General features: G+C 40.1%; 1 protein-coding gene across 4 annotated transcripts in view; it reads left to right on the top strand.

Annotated features, from left to right (window-relative positions):
• The window catches only part of cadm1b (cell adhesion molecule 1b), a 254,336-nt gene that overhangs the window by 219,526 nt on the left and 16,465 nt on the right, over positions 1-18,345 (top strand). For 3 of the 4 annotated variants that reach the window (XM_061681795.1, XM_061681793.1, XM_061681796.1), the window contains 4 exons: positions 885-1,043; positions 2,587-2,683; positions 3,381-3,553; positions 15,559-15,609. In XM_061681795.1, coding sequence (XP_061537779.1) covers positions 885-1,043; positions 2,587-2,683; positions 3,381-3,553; positions 15,559-15,609 — 480 coding nt within the window. The remainder of the gene's footprint in view (positions 1-884; positions 1,044-2,586; positions 2,684-3,380; positions 3,554-15,558; positions 15,610-18,345) is intronic. The other variant, XM_061681797.1, reaches the window with a different exon arrangement.

Here is an 18,345-nt window from a genome sequence, read left to right as displayed (position 1 = left end):
CAGCTATATCGCAATAGCGCCACAATTCAATACTGTATACTGCAGTCTTGAAATGTTTTCAGCAATTATCTTCAAGCATGTATCATGTATTGGCAAAATCGATGAATTTACTTGACAGGGACTTTCAGTACAAAAGTAAAAATAAATTTTTACTGTCAGTTATAAACAATACCTATTTCGATTGGTTGTAATAACAAAATCACTGGACATGCTATCTTTGCTCACTTTGTGAACGGATTTGCAAACAATACTAAATTAGCCAATGATAATAACTGAGAAAATACATCTTGAGTGCCCTGAAATGCATCTACAAATAAAATGTATTATTATTATTATTATTATAATATATATATATATTATCCCCCCCAAACCCGTAGAAGGGCAACACGGACAAACCCCGACCCAAGAGGAGGAGGGGGCGACAGGCCTAGCATCCACAGAGGCCCACACCGCAGATCCTGAGCCAGAAGGATCAAGTACATGCAAGTTGGCCCTATGGCGTGCACAGGAGTCTAAAATGAGAAGATATGATTTGGTCACATTACATTACACATTATATTTCTGTATGACATTTTTCTCAGGCAAACAAGAATCAAGCTTGAAGGTTCAACATTTTAATGAAAGGTTACTTTTTTGTATGCCATGTCGTCATCCTTAGAGGTTGACTGAAGGCACTACACTATTTTGGCAAAGATTAGAAAGTGGCGATATCTGAAGTAAAAACAAAAAGTCATCAGTAAAATAAATTCTTATGTACAGATACCTGAATAAATTACATGAGTACAGTCACAAATTATTTTTACTTTGAAAAAGGGAGGACAGGACAGGATGTGGGAAGTATTTTTACTTCCCACCACTGCAGTTAACCTTCTCCCTTCTTTCAGGAGAAACGACGGTGGAGGAGATGTATGACCAGATGTTTACCGTCACCAGCCGCGTGCGATTCTTAGTCAGCAAAGAGGACGATGGCATGCCGGTGGACTGTGTTGTCGACCACCCGGCCGCGAACGACCTGCTGGCTCAAAGGAACCTGGAAGTGCAATGTGAGCATCTAAAACTACCACTATATGATGACACACTGCAGTACAATAAAAATTTTTGATCTATACTGAAGGTACTGCACTACAACAGGTCACCTTATAAAATTACACATTGGAACTTCTGAAATCAAATGTCTCCCATAATATGAAAATATGTGTACTGTACACACACAAACCTTAACAAACATCTAAGGATAAAACATTTTGCTTTTTATTAGATTTTTTTTTTTTGTGGCTGTTTTGCGGCACAATAAGAACAAAAATTAAGACTTGTTTATCACTTAGGAATGTTAAAAATGTAAGATGCACTAAGCACATTCTTCACTCACTTATGCATTGCACCTTTGTTATTTGTGATTATTTTTTTCAACTTATAATTCTTAATATTGTCACTGTCCAATGAAAAACTCAGAATGTGGGAGTTTTCGAAACATTGTACAATGTTTAAATGCTTTTTAAAATGCGTATACGTTGATTTCATGAAGAATGCACCTGCTGCTAGGCAGACAAATTGGGCATGTCAGTCAGCGGATTTTCATTCCTTTAGAGAGCCAACACAAACATGAATCGCTACTGTGTAGTAAATACAAAATACATATTGTGGAATAATACATCGGCTTTTCACTTATTTTTGCACTTGCATAAAGTTAAGAATGCTCATGTTGTCGCAGTCCAATGAAAAACATTGTACAAAACAACTCAAAGGTTTTATTCCAAAAACGAACAAAAAATTCTTTGTGTTTCCGACAAAAAGAAAAACCTCACAAAATTTAGATGTATAGTACATGCTTTTATGATTATTATTTTTTAAACCATATTAGATTATTTCTATTTCCAATTTGGAAAACTTCAGTGGGTTGTATTTTACCTTAGGGGAGCATATTTAGTGATTTGGTCATGATTCCACCATATAGGCAGAGTGCATTAGACCCAGTCATAACTGCCCAATAGGTCAATACTGTTTACCCAAAGTGACTTCTCTAACAGTCATTAGTTAAATCGTTAGTGGCCAATCAGATTGACCTTGAACCTTTCACTGAAAGACAACACTATTTATAGAAATGCCCTTCAACAGCTAATAGGTGGCGCTGTTGATAGCTAAAGATGGCTATCTGATTAAGTGATAAATCGGACTGCAATAGCGCACCGAGAAAGGTTAAGTCACACCATTGCAGGCGGTGTAGAATATTCATTTTGGTCCACTTTTTTAATCTGACCTTTCAAGGAAAAACAGAAAGCTTCACTGGAAGTGCTTGACATTTTGGTAATCTTTGGCACGCGCTGATAAGGGGAGAGAAATCATTTTGCTGTAAGGTACTATAGGCTGAGTAGATGTCAAATGTGCACATTGTATAGTCCTTTTCATCCAGCACCATGTTTCACTTCTAGCTATTTTTTTCTTGTGCTTCAGTTGCTCTCTCCACGTTTCAAGTGCAATAATAATTTTAGTTTAGTTTTAGCTGCCGGTAGGAGAGGCAGTAAAAAGGGCCATCCATGTTAGGAGTATACGATACAAGTCAATAACGGCCTTTTTTTTATTTCTCAGATAAACCTGAAGTGAAGATTGTGGTGACATATCCCGAAGGATTAACTCGAGAGGGCGACAATCTTGATCTGACATGCATTGCGGGAGGAAAACCACGGTGAGTGCACGTGCACAGTCCAGACGAGGGGTGGGACAAAATATCTTTATCACCATGTCTCATATTGTTTTTACTTATGGCACAGTATACCCAAATGTCAAATATCGATTGGAGACTACTACAATATCCCAGTATTTATGCTTTATGACAACAGTTTTTTGTATCGTTATTCATGATTTACAGTGGAACCTCGATTTACAAACTTAACTGGTACTTGAACGGGGTTTGTAAATTGAAAAGTTTGTAGACGGTATTGAACATAATTTTCCCATAACAAATAATGTAAACATGAATAATTGGTTGAGAATCAGAAAACCCCTTAACTTGAACAACCAGGTTGCTATAATTATGAAGAACAAAAAATGAAATCCACTTGAATACCAAAAAAGCACACAATGACGTACGAGGGCAATGCTGGAGCGGCTGAGAGTGATCCTCCTCCCCACAATGGCAAAGGCACCGTTTCAATATGACAGTTGTTTACCGCTGCGATTGGCTGGGGACCAGTTCAGGGTGTACCCCCCCTCTCGCCCGAAGATAGCTGGGATAGGCTCCAGCACGCCCGCGACCCTAGTGAGGATAAGCGGAACGGAAGATGAATGAATGAGTTGTTTACTAGCTGTATAATCCGCAATGGCGCATCTGAGACCATCTCAGTGTTGACCTGTATTTAAGCTTCCTGTGCACCTCTTTTCAGTCCTCATCAGATCAACTGGCTGAGAGTGGAGGAGGACGTGCCGCCTCACGCCGTGGTCACCGGCTCGGACCTCTATATCGAGAACCTGAACAAGTCCTTCAATGGCACGTATCGCTGCATGGCCTTCAATGTGGTGGGCGAGGCCTACGACGACTACATCCTCTATGTGTACGGTGAGTAGGCGCTGAGTCTCGTTGCACTACGTCTGAACGTCTCCGTCACTATTGAACACCCGATTAAGAGTACTGTCTGACTGTCTATAGGGGCATTATTGAATCGCAACTCAATTGTACAACTTGCTTTATGACAAGTTGTGTCCTAAAAATGGTGTCACAAAAGAGATATTTCGGATCCAAACTACGTTTTCCCCTTCGGAGTAATCCCCTTAATGCACCCACTTAAGCTTGGGAATGAGGAAGAAAAAAAAATCACACGGAGCCAGGTCGGGGGGTTGTTCTTCACATCTGTGATATACTCGTAGTTTGTAATTTGGGTATGAAATATATCTTTTCTGACATACCTTGTCTATATCAGCCAATTAATAAGAGCTATCTTAAAACTTTGGCTCAGTAATATTCTGCTCTAGTTTCCATTTACCGTTGTTCCACTCAGATAGGTACCAGGTGACTTAATTATCTTTATTCTCACTTTACGTCTGAATTTACTTCTTGATAGGGTTAGTACAAAGGGCGAGGCGCCACATTACAATTGGAAATATGGAACTGGCATGGGCCCAGGTCAGGGCGTAGATGTTTAACTTGGGGTTTTTGTCTTAGTCTTAGGGTGGGAGTTTGGGGTTAGTTTTTAAGGTTAGTAATCAGGTTCTCTGGGTTAAGTGTTAGCGTTAAGGTTTGGGGGTTAGGATTGATTTGATTACTGCCAGGAGTCAGAATTGGGGTTCGTGGTTTAGGGTTAGTGGTTAGGGTAATATTTTAGGGTTAGGGTGTAGGGTTTAGGCGCAGGAGTTAGGGTTTGGGCTTCAGTTTTTAGCTTTAGATTTAGATGTCAGGGTTATGTTTTGGGGTTTAGGTGTGAGGGTTAACCTTTGGGGGTTGGGGTTGTTGGCCATAAGGTTTTAGGGTTAGCTGGTAGCTTTAGGTGTTAGGGTTTGAGGTGCAAGTGTTAGTCTCAGAGTTGTAGAGCTGGAGTCAGAGTTAGCGTTCGATGGTGAGTTGCTCGGGTTAAGTTATTGGGGTTAGTCATTATGGTGAGAGTTAGGTGTTCATGAGTTTGGGATGAGGTGTTAGGGTTTAGTTTGCTATTAACGGTTTGGGTTAGGCATTAGGGTATATGGGTAAGAGGTTAGGGTTACATTTGTGGGGTTAGGGTTTCGTTTGTGGTGTTTTTGGTTTCAAGATGCTGTGGCACTACAATGCTCTACAAATGAAAAAATAAAGGATTACACGTCAAATGGCTTTGTACCAGCTGGTGACAAGTATTTTGATGAACACAATGCTTGTGCTGTATAAACAACAAAGCATTCTTTACTGTCATTGTTATGACAGTCATTTGTTGATGGCACTGCACATTGTATCCCCCTGTGTAAAAAACATAAATAAATACTGTGGTATTGAGCTTTTGGCTTCGATGTTTCTCTCTGTGCTCACGCCTTCTACAGTTGTTAGATAACGTGTGTACTGGCAGTGTGCTCTGTTTATGATACGCCGAGGCCACATTCTGACATGATGGCACTACTTGTTTTGTATCAGTAATAAGAGCTACCAAAACGCAATTAACATGGCCTTGGGTTTGTTTAAGATTGAGCATGATGATCACATCTTAGTGTCGTTGTGGGTAATGTCCATGTTGTGTTTGCTCGCTTTAGAGAATATTGTGTTTCTTGGGGTGGAAAATGAAGTGATTGGACATTCCTTTTCCCATAAGGAAAAATACACGGAGTAGCTGTAATGACCTCACTTAATTGATGCTGTTGTTCAAACAAGGTTGTTGAATAGTTAGTTTTGCTGAGTTCATTAGATCTCTGTTGATCACAAAGACAGCAGCACCAAAGCGATCACGTGTCACAGTCTACTGTAACACTGTTATCTTTAGCAGGGAATTAATTTACAACATGCGATAAGTCGTCACAATTCGATTCATCTGAGCGATGATGTGCATCGGTGCTGCTGCTTAGCTGAGCAACAGAGTTCAAATGAGTTGAGCAGTTCACTGTAAAGTAAAACAAAACAAACCAAAATAAATGTCTGGTAAATTTCACAGAAAAGAGTCTTCTTTAACAGGCCGGACAATGAATGAATGAAAAAAATCGCAAAGATTGTGAAATCAGGCTTCAAAATGGTCAAGAATTGAAACATTCTTTCAATTTACAGACAATGTGGGTGTGCTGCTGTATACTCTGAAAACCCAGCCTCCCCAAAACTTTCAGCTGTCAATCAAATATGTGCCTTCTTCTCTCACGGCCCCTAAGCAAGGAAAGAAAACTAACATTGCATACGCTCTTACGGGCTGCAGAGAAGCAGCCTCTGAACCGGCATAATGACACCATAAGCCGCGTCGGCACGACAATTTGCCCTCCTTTGAAATTCAACGTGCTTCTGTGTCCGCCAAAGGGTACGCAATAAGTGGCCACAGCCGCGCGTTGCGCACCGGTCCCCCTGGGTGGATTTTTTTTCCTCCTCCTCGCCCCACGACATGCGGCCGGCAGCTGTGAAGCTGACGGCTGTAACGCTGTCGTGCCGGACCTCCGGCGGTTACTCTAACTGGTGTCGGGCTGACAATGGGCGGCAGAGCGGCCAGTCCCTGACCCTATATATTAGTGTGTCTGTGTGTGTGTATGTGTGTGTATGTGTGTATATATATATATATATATGTATATATATATATATATATATATATATATATATATATATATATATATATATATATATATATATATATATATATATATATATATGTCTGTGTGTCTGTGTGTGTGTATGTATATATATATATATATATATATATATATATATATATATATATATATATATATATATATATATATATATATATATATATCCATCCATCCATTTTCTGAGCCGCTTCTCCTCACTAGGGTCGCGGGCGTGCTGGAGCCTATCCCAGCTGTCATCGGGCAGGAGGCGGGGTACACCCTGAACTGGTTGCCAGCCAATCACAGGGCACATACAAACAAACAACCATTTGCACTCACAGTCACACCTACGGGCAATTTAGAGTCTCCAATTAAGGCATGTTTTTGGGATGTGGGAGGAAACCGGAGTGCCCGGAGAAAACCCACGCAGGCACGGGGAGAACATGCAAACTCCACACAGGTGGGGCTGGGGACTGAATCCGGTTCCTCAGAACTGTGAGGCTGGCGCTCTAACCAGTCGTCCACCGTATATCGTCCACCGTGCCGCTATATATATATATATATATATACACACACACACACACACACACACACATACACACACACACACACTGTACATAGTATATATCCCTCAACATGCAATAATATATGCATATAAAGGGAGATAGATTTGGGCACGGCGCACAGCGGGATGTTTGGAGAAGGCGCTGTTTGGCCTTAAAAGAAAATCCTGTTGTAGAGAACGGGACTTCTGTTGGCTTTTATGAGAGATCTGATTGCAGCATTCACAACTGTGATATTGTTTTGATTTGCCCTCGGCCGCCTCATTTAAGTCAACTTGACAGCCATTGTCAAAAAGCAACAATGCTACGCTTTGTTTATCTGGCCCGCGAGCAAATTATGATGACAGCTGTTGAAAATGTGCATTTGTTCACATAATTGAAAAGGGTTTTTTCCCCCCACAACTAGGCCTTCTCGCCAATTGTATATCTGGCAGGTTTTTAGGAGTAATGCTTATGAAGAACTCATAGGGGTGTCTTTAAAATTAAAGAAGAGGAGTCATTCATCGACTGTCCTTGAGAAGGCATTTAGAGCTTGTAGTATTCAAAGATTTTCACTTTTAGTCTCGTATTTGTTTCACATTTTCTGTAGGGCTCAACCTGTTCATGGTCATCAATGTAAATCAATTTAAGTAAAATACACTGGAACTTTGGTTTTCCTGATAAAATGTAAACAATGTAAATCTAATTAATCTGTTCCAAAAATATTACCAAAATATATATATATATATATATATACATTTGATCGTGAATAACTATAGTTTAACATTCATTCATTCATTTACTCATTGTCCGTACCCCTTACCCTCATTAGGGGGGCGGGCGAGCTGTAGCCTATCCCAGCTGACTCCGGCCGAGAGGCGGGGTACATCCTGAACTGGTCGCCAGCCAATCGGAGCATAGTTTGACATATAGAAAACAATGTGAAATTAATATAAATGGCTAATTAAATGGATAAATGAACCTTATACATCACCATTACCTTAATTGGTGTATGAAACACAGCGAATAGGGATATTTAAGAAGGAGAGGTTATTGTTTGAAAGGAGAATCTGCCATTTTCATAAAAACTTGAACTTTATGGTTTCTCGTCTAGTTATCAAAGGGAACTTGGAACTTTCTTTGGTCTCATGGTGGCCGATTGAACAGTTACACTGACTAATGAATGAACAACAACAAAACATTTGAAACACTTCCGATGAATATGTAGGGTGATGCTCTCTCAACAAGAAAACATTCCAAAAAGTTGAGCATGTTCATGGGATGCTTTGTGTGGGCGCATGATTCCAGGAAATGAGTGAACAAATCACACGGGCAGGCGGATGATTTTATGAATATACGAGAACTGAGACAGATGAAAGAAATAGTGGAAAACTACACTGCGGGAAAACTAGCAGTGTAGGTTCCTACGTAAAACTAAAATAGTATACGCTTCGCCTCACTTGAACGAATGTTAGATGTCAGCGTTTGCTTACTGTTATGAAAACCGGGGAACACCGCGAGTCATCTCGAGTGTGACACAAGGTTTTCTGACTCGGCCGGCAGCTGCTGTCCCTCGTACTATATATGAAACAATCTGATCACATGCAATTGTTAACTTTACGTTCAAAATTGACCCTCTTCATCATGAATGAATACGAAGTTCGTCATTACCTGATCTGGTGTTGCAACCTGCCCTGGTATGTTTCCATCACAAGTCCGGTGTGTATTTTACAAATTATTCCGTAAAAGTACAGTGTTCGATGTAATCATCAACAACCAAAAACCCTTGAGTCTTTGGTTTATTTTTCAGACCAAGAAAGTAGAGCATGTCTAAAAGAAACACTGACAGATAAATGGTGTGGGAAGGACTTGGACGTGGAGGGACCCAAAGTTTCCAAACTTTCCAGATGTTTTTATGGAAATAACCTCAATGGTTCAGCGTGAATTCTATTGTCAGTTTTTTTGTTTTCTTGTGAATGTGCTGGGAGAGAACAGCCTTGGTGGGCACAAGGTACATCTCACACCCCTCCCTACACACACAGCCACGCACACGCACACACACACGCGCGCGCCGACACACAGTAGTACCTCGTTAATCCAAAACTCTCAGGTGAAAAGCATTCAGTTTTCTGGTAATTACTCTCTGAAATGGTTCATGCAGTTTGAAAAGTTAATCCTTCAGAGAATTAAGCCACGAGATATTTTTTTGGTGTCCGCATTGAACGTTGCAGTTAGTGTAAAGATTCCTACACAAATGACATACTGGTGTATACCAAATTCTTCATTCACGTGTAGCATATATGCTCTCAAAGAGTATTGAAAAGTCGGTTTTGATTAAAACCAGGGAGCACAAGCAGTTGGTGTGTATGTGTTCAGTTCGTGACACGGTGCTCAAATTTGGGGTTTTGAAACACCCACATTCCCCACTGTTGTGACTCCCCTGAAAGCAACAACACTTAAACAAATATTCTAACATGAAAAGCTAGGATGTCACCACTAGGGCTGCGGCTTTTTAGCATCGAGTATTCTACCAATTATTCTGTTGCTCAATCGAGTAATCACATAAAAATAGATTTTGCATTACCATATGCAAGTGAGGTGCAGGTGTTATTTCTGTCCACTTGGGGTCCTTCTCCGAACGTTCTACTGTTCTACGACTTTGAGTGTGTGTGGCTTTGATAGGCGGGGCCTGGCCTGGTGAGTGACATAGGCGTCAGTTAATAAGTGTGTAGAGTTGGCTGCATTTTAACTGGCTAACCTGTTGACTGAGATGTGAGAATCAGAGATTTTGCTTTTTTTAATTTATTTTTTAAATGAAATTGTTCGAGTTATTTGATTAATCCTTGCAGCCTTGGTCATTACCAAGATTGTCTTTAAGAACCACGGGGCATATTTAAATGCGCTTTAAGCCATGCTTTGTTCCATTAAATAGTATATTAGTCCTCAAGTCTTTACTGTGGCATTTCTCATCATTTTTAGTTTGCAAAATAATGTATGTATCATTTATAGATAACTGTTGAACTTGTAATTGTTATGGATACCTCATTTTAAGAGTCATATTTTAACTTAATCTTTAATACTGCTTGTAGCTTAATGAACGAGCATTGTTGCAGTGACTAAAAAGCCATTAGAAGCAGGTGTTCTTGGTCCAGAAAATATTTTTTTTTTTTTTAACCTCCAGGATCTGCATCTGCGTCCTATTGTTTTCTCTTCAATTAGCGACTCTCTGCACATATTTTAACAATTTCCATTAAACAGCATGTCTCTCGTGTGCGCACGGCCGTCGGATGCGCTGCAGCTTCAGTCGGGTTCTAATGAGACACAGGAGATTGGTGAAAAGGTGCTCATAACCGCTTATAATTATGTCTGCGACTCCCACTCCTCTTTTGCGCAGGATTTAATGCCATCCCAAATCATGTTGTGGTCCGAGTGAGGCTTTGTTGTCCCAGAGTAATCACACCCGCTGCAGCGGCTTAATTAGTGTGTTTGTGCACTGCAGATTGGCCCTTGTGTGATAACCTTGTCCTGCATTGTGTCCTTTTTGGCAAACGCCACTTGGCATGTCGGCCATTAGTTTCATTATCATTTCTGGTCAAACTTGACATTTTTTACGTTTATGTCTTTTTGTTGTCTTTTATTTTTAAGTGTCATCTTGCAGCCAATTGTCCAATTAATTGGATGGATGGATGGATGGATGGAAGGAAGGAAGGAAGGAAGGAAGGAAGGAAGGAAGGAAGGAAGGAAGGGCAGATGGATGGGTGGACAGCGGACAGATAGAGAATTTACATTGTTTTGCTGAAATAAGCGGTCTTGGTAGTAATCCTTGTTTGACACCATACTTGTGGGTGCCCCTTTGGGGGAAAAACATTTTTATTGGCACCTTCTTCTGGATTAATAGCTACAGTGAACATTTGTTTCCATGCAATAGATGCATGGAATTATAAGCGCAGAGGCATTTTTACAATTTGTCTTCCATACTGGAAGCATAAATGAACCTTTAGGGGACGCAAGTAATTGCCTTACCCAGTGTTGGCTACCGATGCCGCGTGAGTGTCATCCCCTTTGGGCAACTCTATTTTTATAAGAGGTGATGACCTTTCATTGTGCGATACCCAGTCAGGTGTGTGTGTGTGTGTGTTTGTGTGTGTGTGTGGTTGTGTACATGCATGCGTGTGTGTGTCGATGTACTTTCAATCCCCATCAAATCAAGTCCTGCTGTATTGTGTTCGGGCGTTTGTCATGCTGTTCTGCAAGAGGAGGAGGAAGAGCCAGGAAGAGAGGCATATTTCCTCCCTCCCTCTGTCTGCTGTTATAATTCACAGCCTTGCTGCCTTCATCTGCTCACTGTTTATCCCGACGCTGACTTCTTTGACCTGTAAATCCTCCGTGGAGCAAAAGTCAAAGATTGACTGTATATTTACGTTGGATGTGCAGACAGCGCTCAAGGGTGTTAGTATTTTCATGATGTGGATAAACTGTCAACACGTGATGTATAGATGGTTGAAGGGATGGATAGAGTCGGCAACATAGTAACTAAACCAAACCTCAGTTGGGGAAGGCTGCTTTATATACATAGGTGTGCCATCTACAAGCATTTTACATGTTTTAAAAATGAAAAATGTTTAAAACTACATTGTTGCGCAAATGTGAGGGGTCTGACAACTGATCCCTGTGGGACTCGGTTTAAGGTAGGTCGGTAGGTAGGTAGATTAGTAACGGTTTATATGAGCGTCCATCAATCATTGAATCTTTATTTATTTATTTATTTATGTATTTATTTTTGACCAAATCATAAAGAAAACATTTTTGGGGAAAACATTCAAGTAAAACTGACAAAATACATACAGTATGATGTATAATACCTTGTTATTGTTGTTTAGATTTTTTTGTATTCTTTCCTTGTATTCAGCCTTAGTTTTTTTAACCACAGCATAAACAGATCTAATAAACACAATAGAATAAAATCTTTATTCAATAAATAACTATATTTTATTAATGACCAACATTTTAAAGTTGGTTTATCTTTTTCAAACATTGTCTGATTTGAATTAGTATTAGTAGTGATGAATTATGAAAGCACATTCACTGCCATTGACAGCTTTAGAAGTCAAATATCCACGTTAACTGTGAAGGCTGGCAGTGAATGAGTTTAAACATTTGTACAGTTTCACAGTCATAGCGTCCTTCTGAGGGAAAACGTAACTACAATATGGCTCGTGACAAAAATATGTTTGACACCACCAAAAGAAAACATATACAAGTGTAAGCAGTGCTGCATGTAAACACATTTCACAGTTGTTGTTTTTTTTTTTTACTTGGTGGTCATATTCTATCTTACCTGATTCCTTAGCGCTTGGAAAATTGGCCTCATCCACAAACACACTCATACTCGTGCCTTCATAATACACAGGCTCCAAGTCATCCAGCCTGGAAAATTGCCCCGGGAGAATTGCTGTTTGCCTTGATATTATATGTGCCACATCCTATCACTTCCTTTGTCAAGACCCTCTACCCATGAATGGCCAATTTCCCCTTTTTCCACACGCTGACATTTCTGCTATCAGACCGCCTTCGGTCACCGGTAGCGAAATGGAGCCCACCCTCCTCTTCAAATGCTGTCAGAGGAGAATCTCACCACAATCCCGATACCTTCCCCACCGCCGGCCACCACCGTGCACTCCATCCCCAGCGGCAGCATTACACTGTCCTTGATGTTTTATAATTAGTTTGAAAGTGTGCGCTCCCCTGCTGCTGTCTTTTGATGGAATGCAGACAGTAACAGCGCAGGGAGAAAGCCAGCCAATTTCCCCCCGCTGCGACTCTCACACAGAAAGGAGTCGTACTATTCTGCCCACCCAACCCCATCATATATCCTCCCGATGAGGTACTTTGCGGCCCCCGTCGGCGCCACCGCTTGCCTGAATCGCCCTCCGACGTCCGTCTCTTTCCCGTGATGATGTTTGCCAGTTAGCGTGGCGACGGAGGCATTCCCCGATTGGGATCACCACTGTGGTTTCATCGCCGCTTTGATTTAATTATCCGGCGAGATGATGGGAAATAGTGATATCGCCACATGGCAGCCTTTCGTTATTTTGCATTGTTCATTTGAAAGACAAGGGAATACGACATGTTGTAATGTAACAGCGTGATTTGCATTACTGGAAGAAATTTACTTTTTGTGTACATTGTGAGTTGACAGATGGAAAGCCTATTGTCTATCTCCTTGATACACAGCTTAAGGTCCATGTACTAGTGTGTTCTTTATCCTCACGAATAAGACAATTCAGCGCACTAGTAGAATGACTAGGGTGTACTAGTAAAACAACTGAGTCTGAGTTGTACTAATAGGAAAAATGTCGTAGGAAAATTTTTCCACTACCATTGCCACTTTTGGCCTATTAGTACAACCTTAAGATAGCTATCGAACACAGTGAGCGACTCATATTGGAAATGTGCCACATAAAATGTGTATGAAAATATACAGGCAAAAAGAACTCGATAAAGGCATTAAATTGGAATTGGGCACTTGGAACTCCAGTGTAACGCCATAGTGTACCTAATGAAGTGTTCCTCCCGTTTAAGGTTTTTCCTCACTCATAAGACAATTCAGCACATTAGTTAAATAACTAGGGCACAGTAGTAAAACGAGTCTTACTAGTCTTTTTTTTTTTTTTTTTTTCTTCCAAGACTGCTTTGTATGACTGCCTAGTAGTAGTGCAACTTTGGCATACTAGTTGGACGACTACATATTACGAGTGAGGAAAAACTGAATTAGTTGACATCTGTGCGCTACTAGTACTATTAGTGACATGCTAAATGTTATCTAATCCATTTTATAATGTCACTAGCAGTACAAATGTTGTTTCTGCCATGTTTTATGGCATTCCCATCAGCACTCATTTACACTACTACACAAACGGTACAGCTTGAACATCAAACTTTGGAGGAAATGTACATTTTCTCAGCAACACTGAAATCCATTATACTGTAAAACGTCTCATTATGTGCCACTTTTGTCTCGCGTAAGGCTAGCTGACGACTGCAAATATTGCAGAGCATATCAGAGAAAAGCACGACATCCCCCATTGTTGTCAGGGAACATGTTTTCTTGCCCTCCCATATGGTTGTTGGAGCTAATCTGGTAATACTGGATAATTAGCATTGATTTTCAGGTTGACACCATTGTTATTAGCGGTAATATATGCTTTGTCTTGAACGTTTTACATTGTAATTTGTATGTCTTTTTGTTGAGTTTGTGTGTCGGGAATTTAATGACTGGATTGAATGATTATGTTTTTTGTGTGCTGCTACAGTGGAACCCGGTTGACGTCTGAGTTGGGGGAGTTGAGAAAAATGTAAGGCGAAGTCATGAATTCCAGTTGCCATCGTAAAATTATTTCCTGTTCAGGGAATGTTTTAAGTAATCTTTTAACAATGTTCACAATCATACAAGTGTAAAATGAAAGTTACCACTACATAATAAAACGTAAAACTACTCCTTCTTTAAAGCCATCTGACATAATGGAGAGGGGTGCCTGCATAGCCATACTGTCACCCAGTATGGCCTAGTACTGCTGGAATTAATAGGTGGTGTGGAGTGTATTCATATTAGCATCTGCTTGGTCAAATTTGTAATTTGCATTTATGGTTAAATTGTTCTCATCCCATTTTCTCTCTTTTATCAACATTAAGTAACCTGTTGTGTTGGCATCACAAACAAGAAAAACACACACGTGCAGTTAATGTGTGTAGTGGTGAGCTAAGAGGAAGTGTTTCGAAATCCGAGCTGTCATTCTGTCATTTTTTTTGCATTGACTTGACAGTTTGGCAAATAGAATTAGTGAGCAATTCTTCAAAAAAGGTCTTCAAGTTGTTTAATGTTCCTCTCAGTTGACGTTTACTGTCCAACTACACGGGAGTTTGAAAACAACCCTGTAACTTTGCTTTAAGACATTGTTGGAAAACAACTCTCTACCTTTGCTTTAAAGTCTGCTAGCTTAATGCTAACACCTAATGGGAAACACCATCGACGAGCTAACGAATAGCATATGTATAGCAGTGCTATAACGCTTTGTACAACAAACAATGCAGCGCCACATGTAAACAGACAATGTAACAGTACCCACAGTTATGTATTCTTTATCCTCTGCAAAACAAATACTCATATTACTGCACCCTACTGAGTCACTTATAGTAGTTGTAAGACTCTTCCTTATTTGTGTCTGCATGACTATCATACTGCCCCCGCTGGCTGAGTCGCACACACTAGAAGGAACCACAATGAATTAACAATGATTCACAAACTATTTAATTATTTATATTCTATTTAACTGTGTTATTACTATATGTTTTTATGAAGTCCAAGTGCTATTTTGCTTATGAAAAAGATGGTGCTTTTTTTGTTGGGTTTTTGGGGATGCTGCCATGGATTAATGGCATTGGCATTCATTTCAGTATCGAAAGATGATTTGAGATGCAGGTGCTTTGAGGTACAAGCGTGGTCATGGAACAAATTCAACTCATATTTCAAGTATGACCAAAAGGGATGAATATGATTTTGATTAGTTCCCTGAATATTATTCTCTTTATAAACATAGCATCCTTCTATCTTGTATTATTTTCACCAACTAGCTTTTCGCATGAACTTTGGTCCCTCTGTGATGAACTCACACCTGAACCTCCCCAAAAAAACCATGTCAGTTTGAATAGCCTCTTGTCGTCGATGGCCTCTGTCCTCTTTACGCTTGTCTTATTTCTTATATGTGTTCTTTATTTTTTGTTTTTCTTTACTCTTTTCGTCTAGATGCTCCCACTACTATTCCCACTCCCACCACCAACCCAGTCAACACGCAAGGTACTGTACACCTCCCCACCACCACTACCACCGCTGTGCCCCTCTACCAGATGTGCGTGTGTGTGATTATTTGTGGACAGGCATTTCTCATCAGATAGGCTCTGATGGGTGACATTGAGGACAGGATGCAGGGTGCCGTCAGTGCACCCCGGTCGTGTGTTTGAGCCTCGCACGCTGTAATCTTATCAGCATCTGCAGCTGTATCTCCCCCCCACCCAGCCGTCCATCATATGAGAATCCCTTTACATCTCACCTATGGTTCACATTTTGTCTTTGTATGGCCAGAAAAAAACATCAATAATCATTTAAGTGCATGAAAGACGAGTCGTTGGCCGATCTGGTCTACAGAAAATGTCGTACAGGTGCATTTGATTTTGCTTTGAATGTATCTCAATATCAACTGCGTTTCAAACACACCGTCAAGGCTACGCATGTCATATTGTGGCATTTGCATATGCCACAATATGACATTTCCCCCAAGAAAGAAGGGAAAACGATGCTTCAAGAACAGGTCAGTTTATGAGTAGTAAGTAGTAGGAGATAAGATAAGCATAATATACCAATTAATATACCAATATGTGCACAGCAACTCATTTATTATGTGGTCAACTCTTACCAACCCTTAATATGTTACTTGTTGACATTTACGAAATTCAGAATTAATTCCAATAATATCGCTGTCAATTTAAAAGCATGTACCGCCAAGGTTTTTGTATTTTTAAGGCGAAACACAAAAAGGATATTTTCACTGAAACAAAACAAAACAGTAACTTCTTTTTTGGAAATTTTTTGGACAATAATTTACAATAGTAACCATAATTTCATTTGAAAATCATTACAATTTACTTTCATTACCATGTTAGAGCATTGTAATATAATTATCTAATAATAATATGGAGAAGGCTGTCGTTATTAGTAAGTTTAGTATTACTGTATTATTGTAGTAGTAGTAGTAGTAGTTGTAGCAGTTAGTACCAGTAGTAGCAGTATTACTAGTACTAGTATAACTCACTAGTCATACTATAACTATTAGTGGTAGTAGTAGTCATAGTATTAGAAGTAGTGGTAGGTTTAGTAGTAGGAGTATTAATAGTAGAGTGGTCGAAGTACTAATAGTAGAGTAGTAGTAGTGATAATGGAGTAGTAGAGAAGGAGTAGTATAATATAGTAGTCAAAGTAGGAATAGAAGAGGAGTAGTAGAAGTAATAGTAGAATAGTAGTAATAGAAGTAATAATAATAGTAGTAATAGTAAAAAAGTAGTTGTCATAGTAGTAGTAGTAGTCGTAGTTATAGCAGTAATAGTATTTCTCTTTGCTGATTGGCTGGTAGAAATGGTGCTCTTGCTCTGATAACTTACATTTAAGTGACCAAATATGGATATTGCTATTGCATCGTACTAGTACCTTGCTCCTTAGCGGATCAAAACACAGTTCAACGAATGTATCACTCTTCATTTCTTCAGTACATTCAGTTCACTTAAGTCCCTCCCCCGCCTGCACGGCGCTGCCTGACGCTGGCTGCTCATTGGCCATTCGCCGAAGTGGGTGACAACGCTGGCGAATCGCAAATCACGTGGCGGTACGTTAAATGAAGTCCCGTCCCCGCATGCACTCTGGCTGCTCATTGGTCATTCCACCGAAGATTGAGAAGGGAGTGACAGAACGCTTCAGCAGTTCCGTTTCCGCTCCCAGCCGACTCGCTCGCCTCACGCCGGCGGGCAGTGACCAAGCTAAAAGAACGAATCATTTCATAAACTGATTCAGTTCAGTTCATTCATTAAAAAGATTTGTTCTTTGTTCGAACGAAACAACAATCGCAAGAATGCAGGCCCAAAATAGAAACACAAGTCGCAGTGTGTGAAAGGATACATGCCTGATTTATAAGGATGGTTTGTTGCTCTTATTACATTGTTTCCCAACCTATATTTAGGCAAGGTAACTCGGCCTGTAACGATAACAACGATTTTTTTAGGATGAGCGATTTTCTCAAACACTTTCACGATAAATGATATCTTTGTTTTTTTATGCCTCTGAAATCTTGAAAAATAAGACCCGCTCTCAAGCTGCAGGACTATATGTTTGGTCCATCGAAGGCGCTGGAGACGAGCCTTTCAAGTCAATCAAATATGTTCCTTGTACTCAACTACTGGCTGAATAACGTGTGTCGCTGAGGTCATACTTAATAAACAATTGACTTTTCCGTGTGTGTGTTAATTGGGGACTAACACACACAACAACTCGGAGCAAGGTGCTGAGGTTTTAAACGATGTTGCTGCGGTCGAGCGAGCCGTGTCGCTCCTTAGCTCGTTAGCTCACGAGCAAGCGAACAGAATAATCAGTTAACTTTCCCTCTGTTGTGTACATCAAAACACGGCACATGGAGCAAGGCTGTGGCGTAATGGACGGAGCCAACGCCGTTCGGCCGGCGTTCCACGAGCCCACTAGTGGTTGCTGACACAGCCGTCAAAACTCGCCGACGGCTCACCGCAACAATGAGGATTTATCGAGTCCTGAAAAAAACATTTTATTTATCAAACGATAAGTCGATATCGTAATTATCGTGACAGGCCTACAAGGTATGCATTTACATAACAAACATGGATGATATTAATTCTATCCATATGATCAAAAACATGAAGTATTATCGGTATTTTTTTTCAAATAATTATTCTGAAGTTAAGCACTTTATTTGAACGCGTAATACTTTCTTTTTATTTACTTGCTCTTCTTTTGAAA

This window comes from Phycodurus eques, chromosome 7 (genome assembly GCF_024500275.1).
Source record: "Phycodurus eques isolate BA_2022a chromosome 7, UOR_Pequ_1.1, whole genome shotgun sequence".
NCBI lineage: Eukaryota > Metazoa > Chordata > Actinopteri > Syngnathiformes > Syngnathidae > Phycodurus > Phycodurus eques.
The sequence above is the reverse complement of the archived record's forward strand: the minus strand, read 5'-3'. Positions and strand labels throughout refer to the sequence as shown.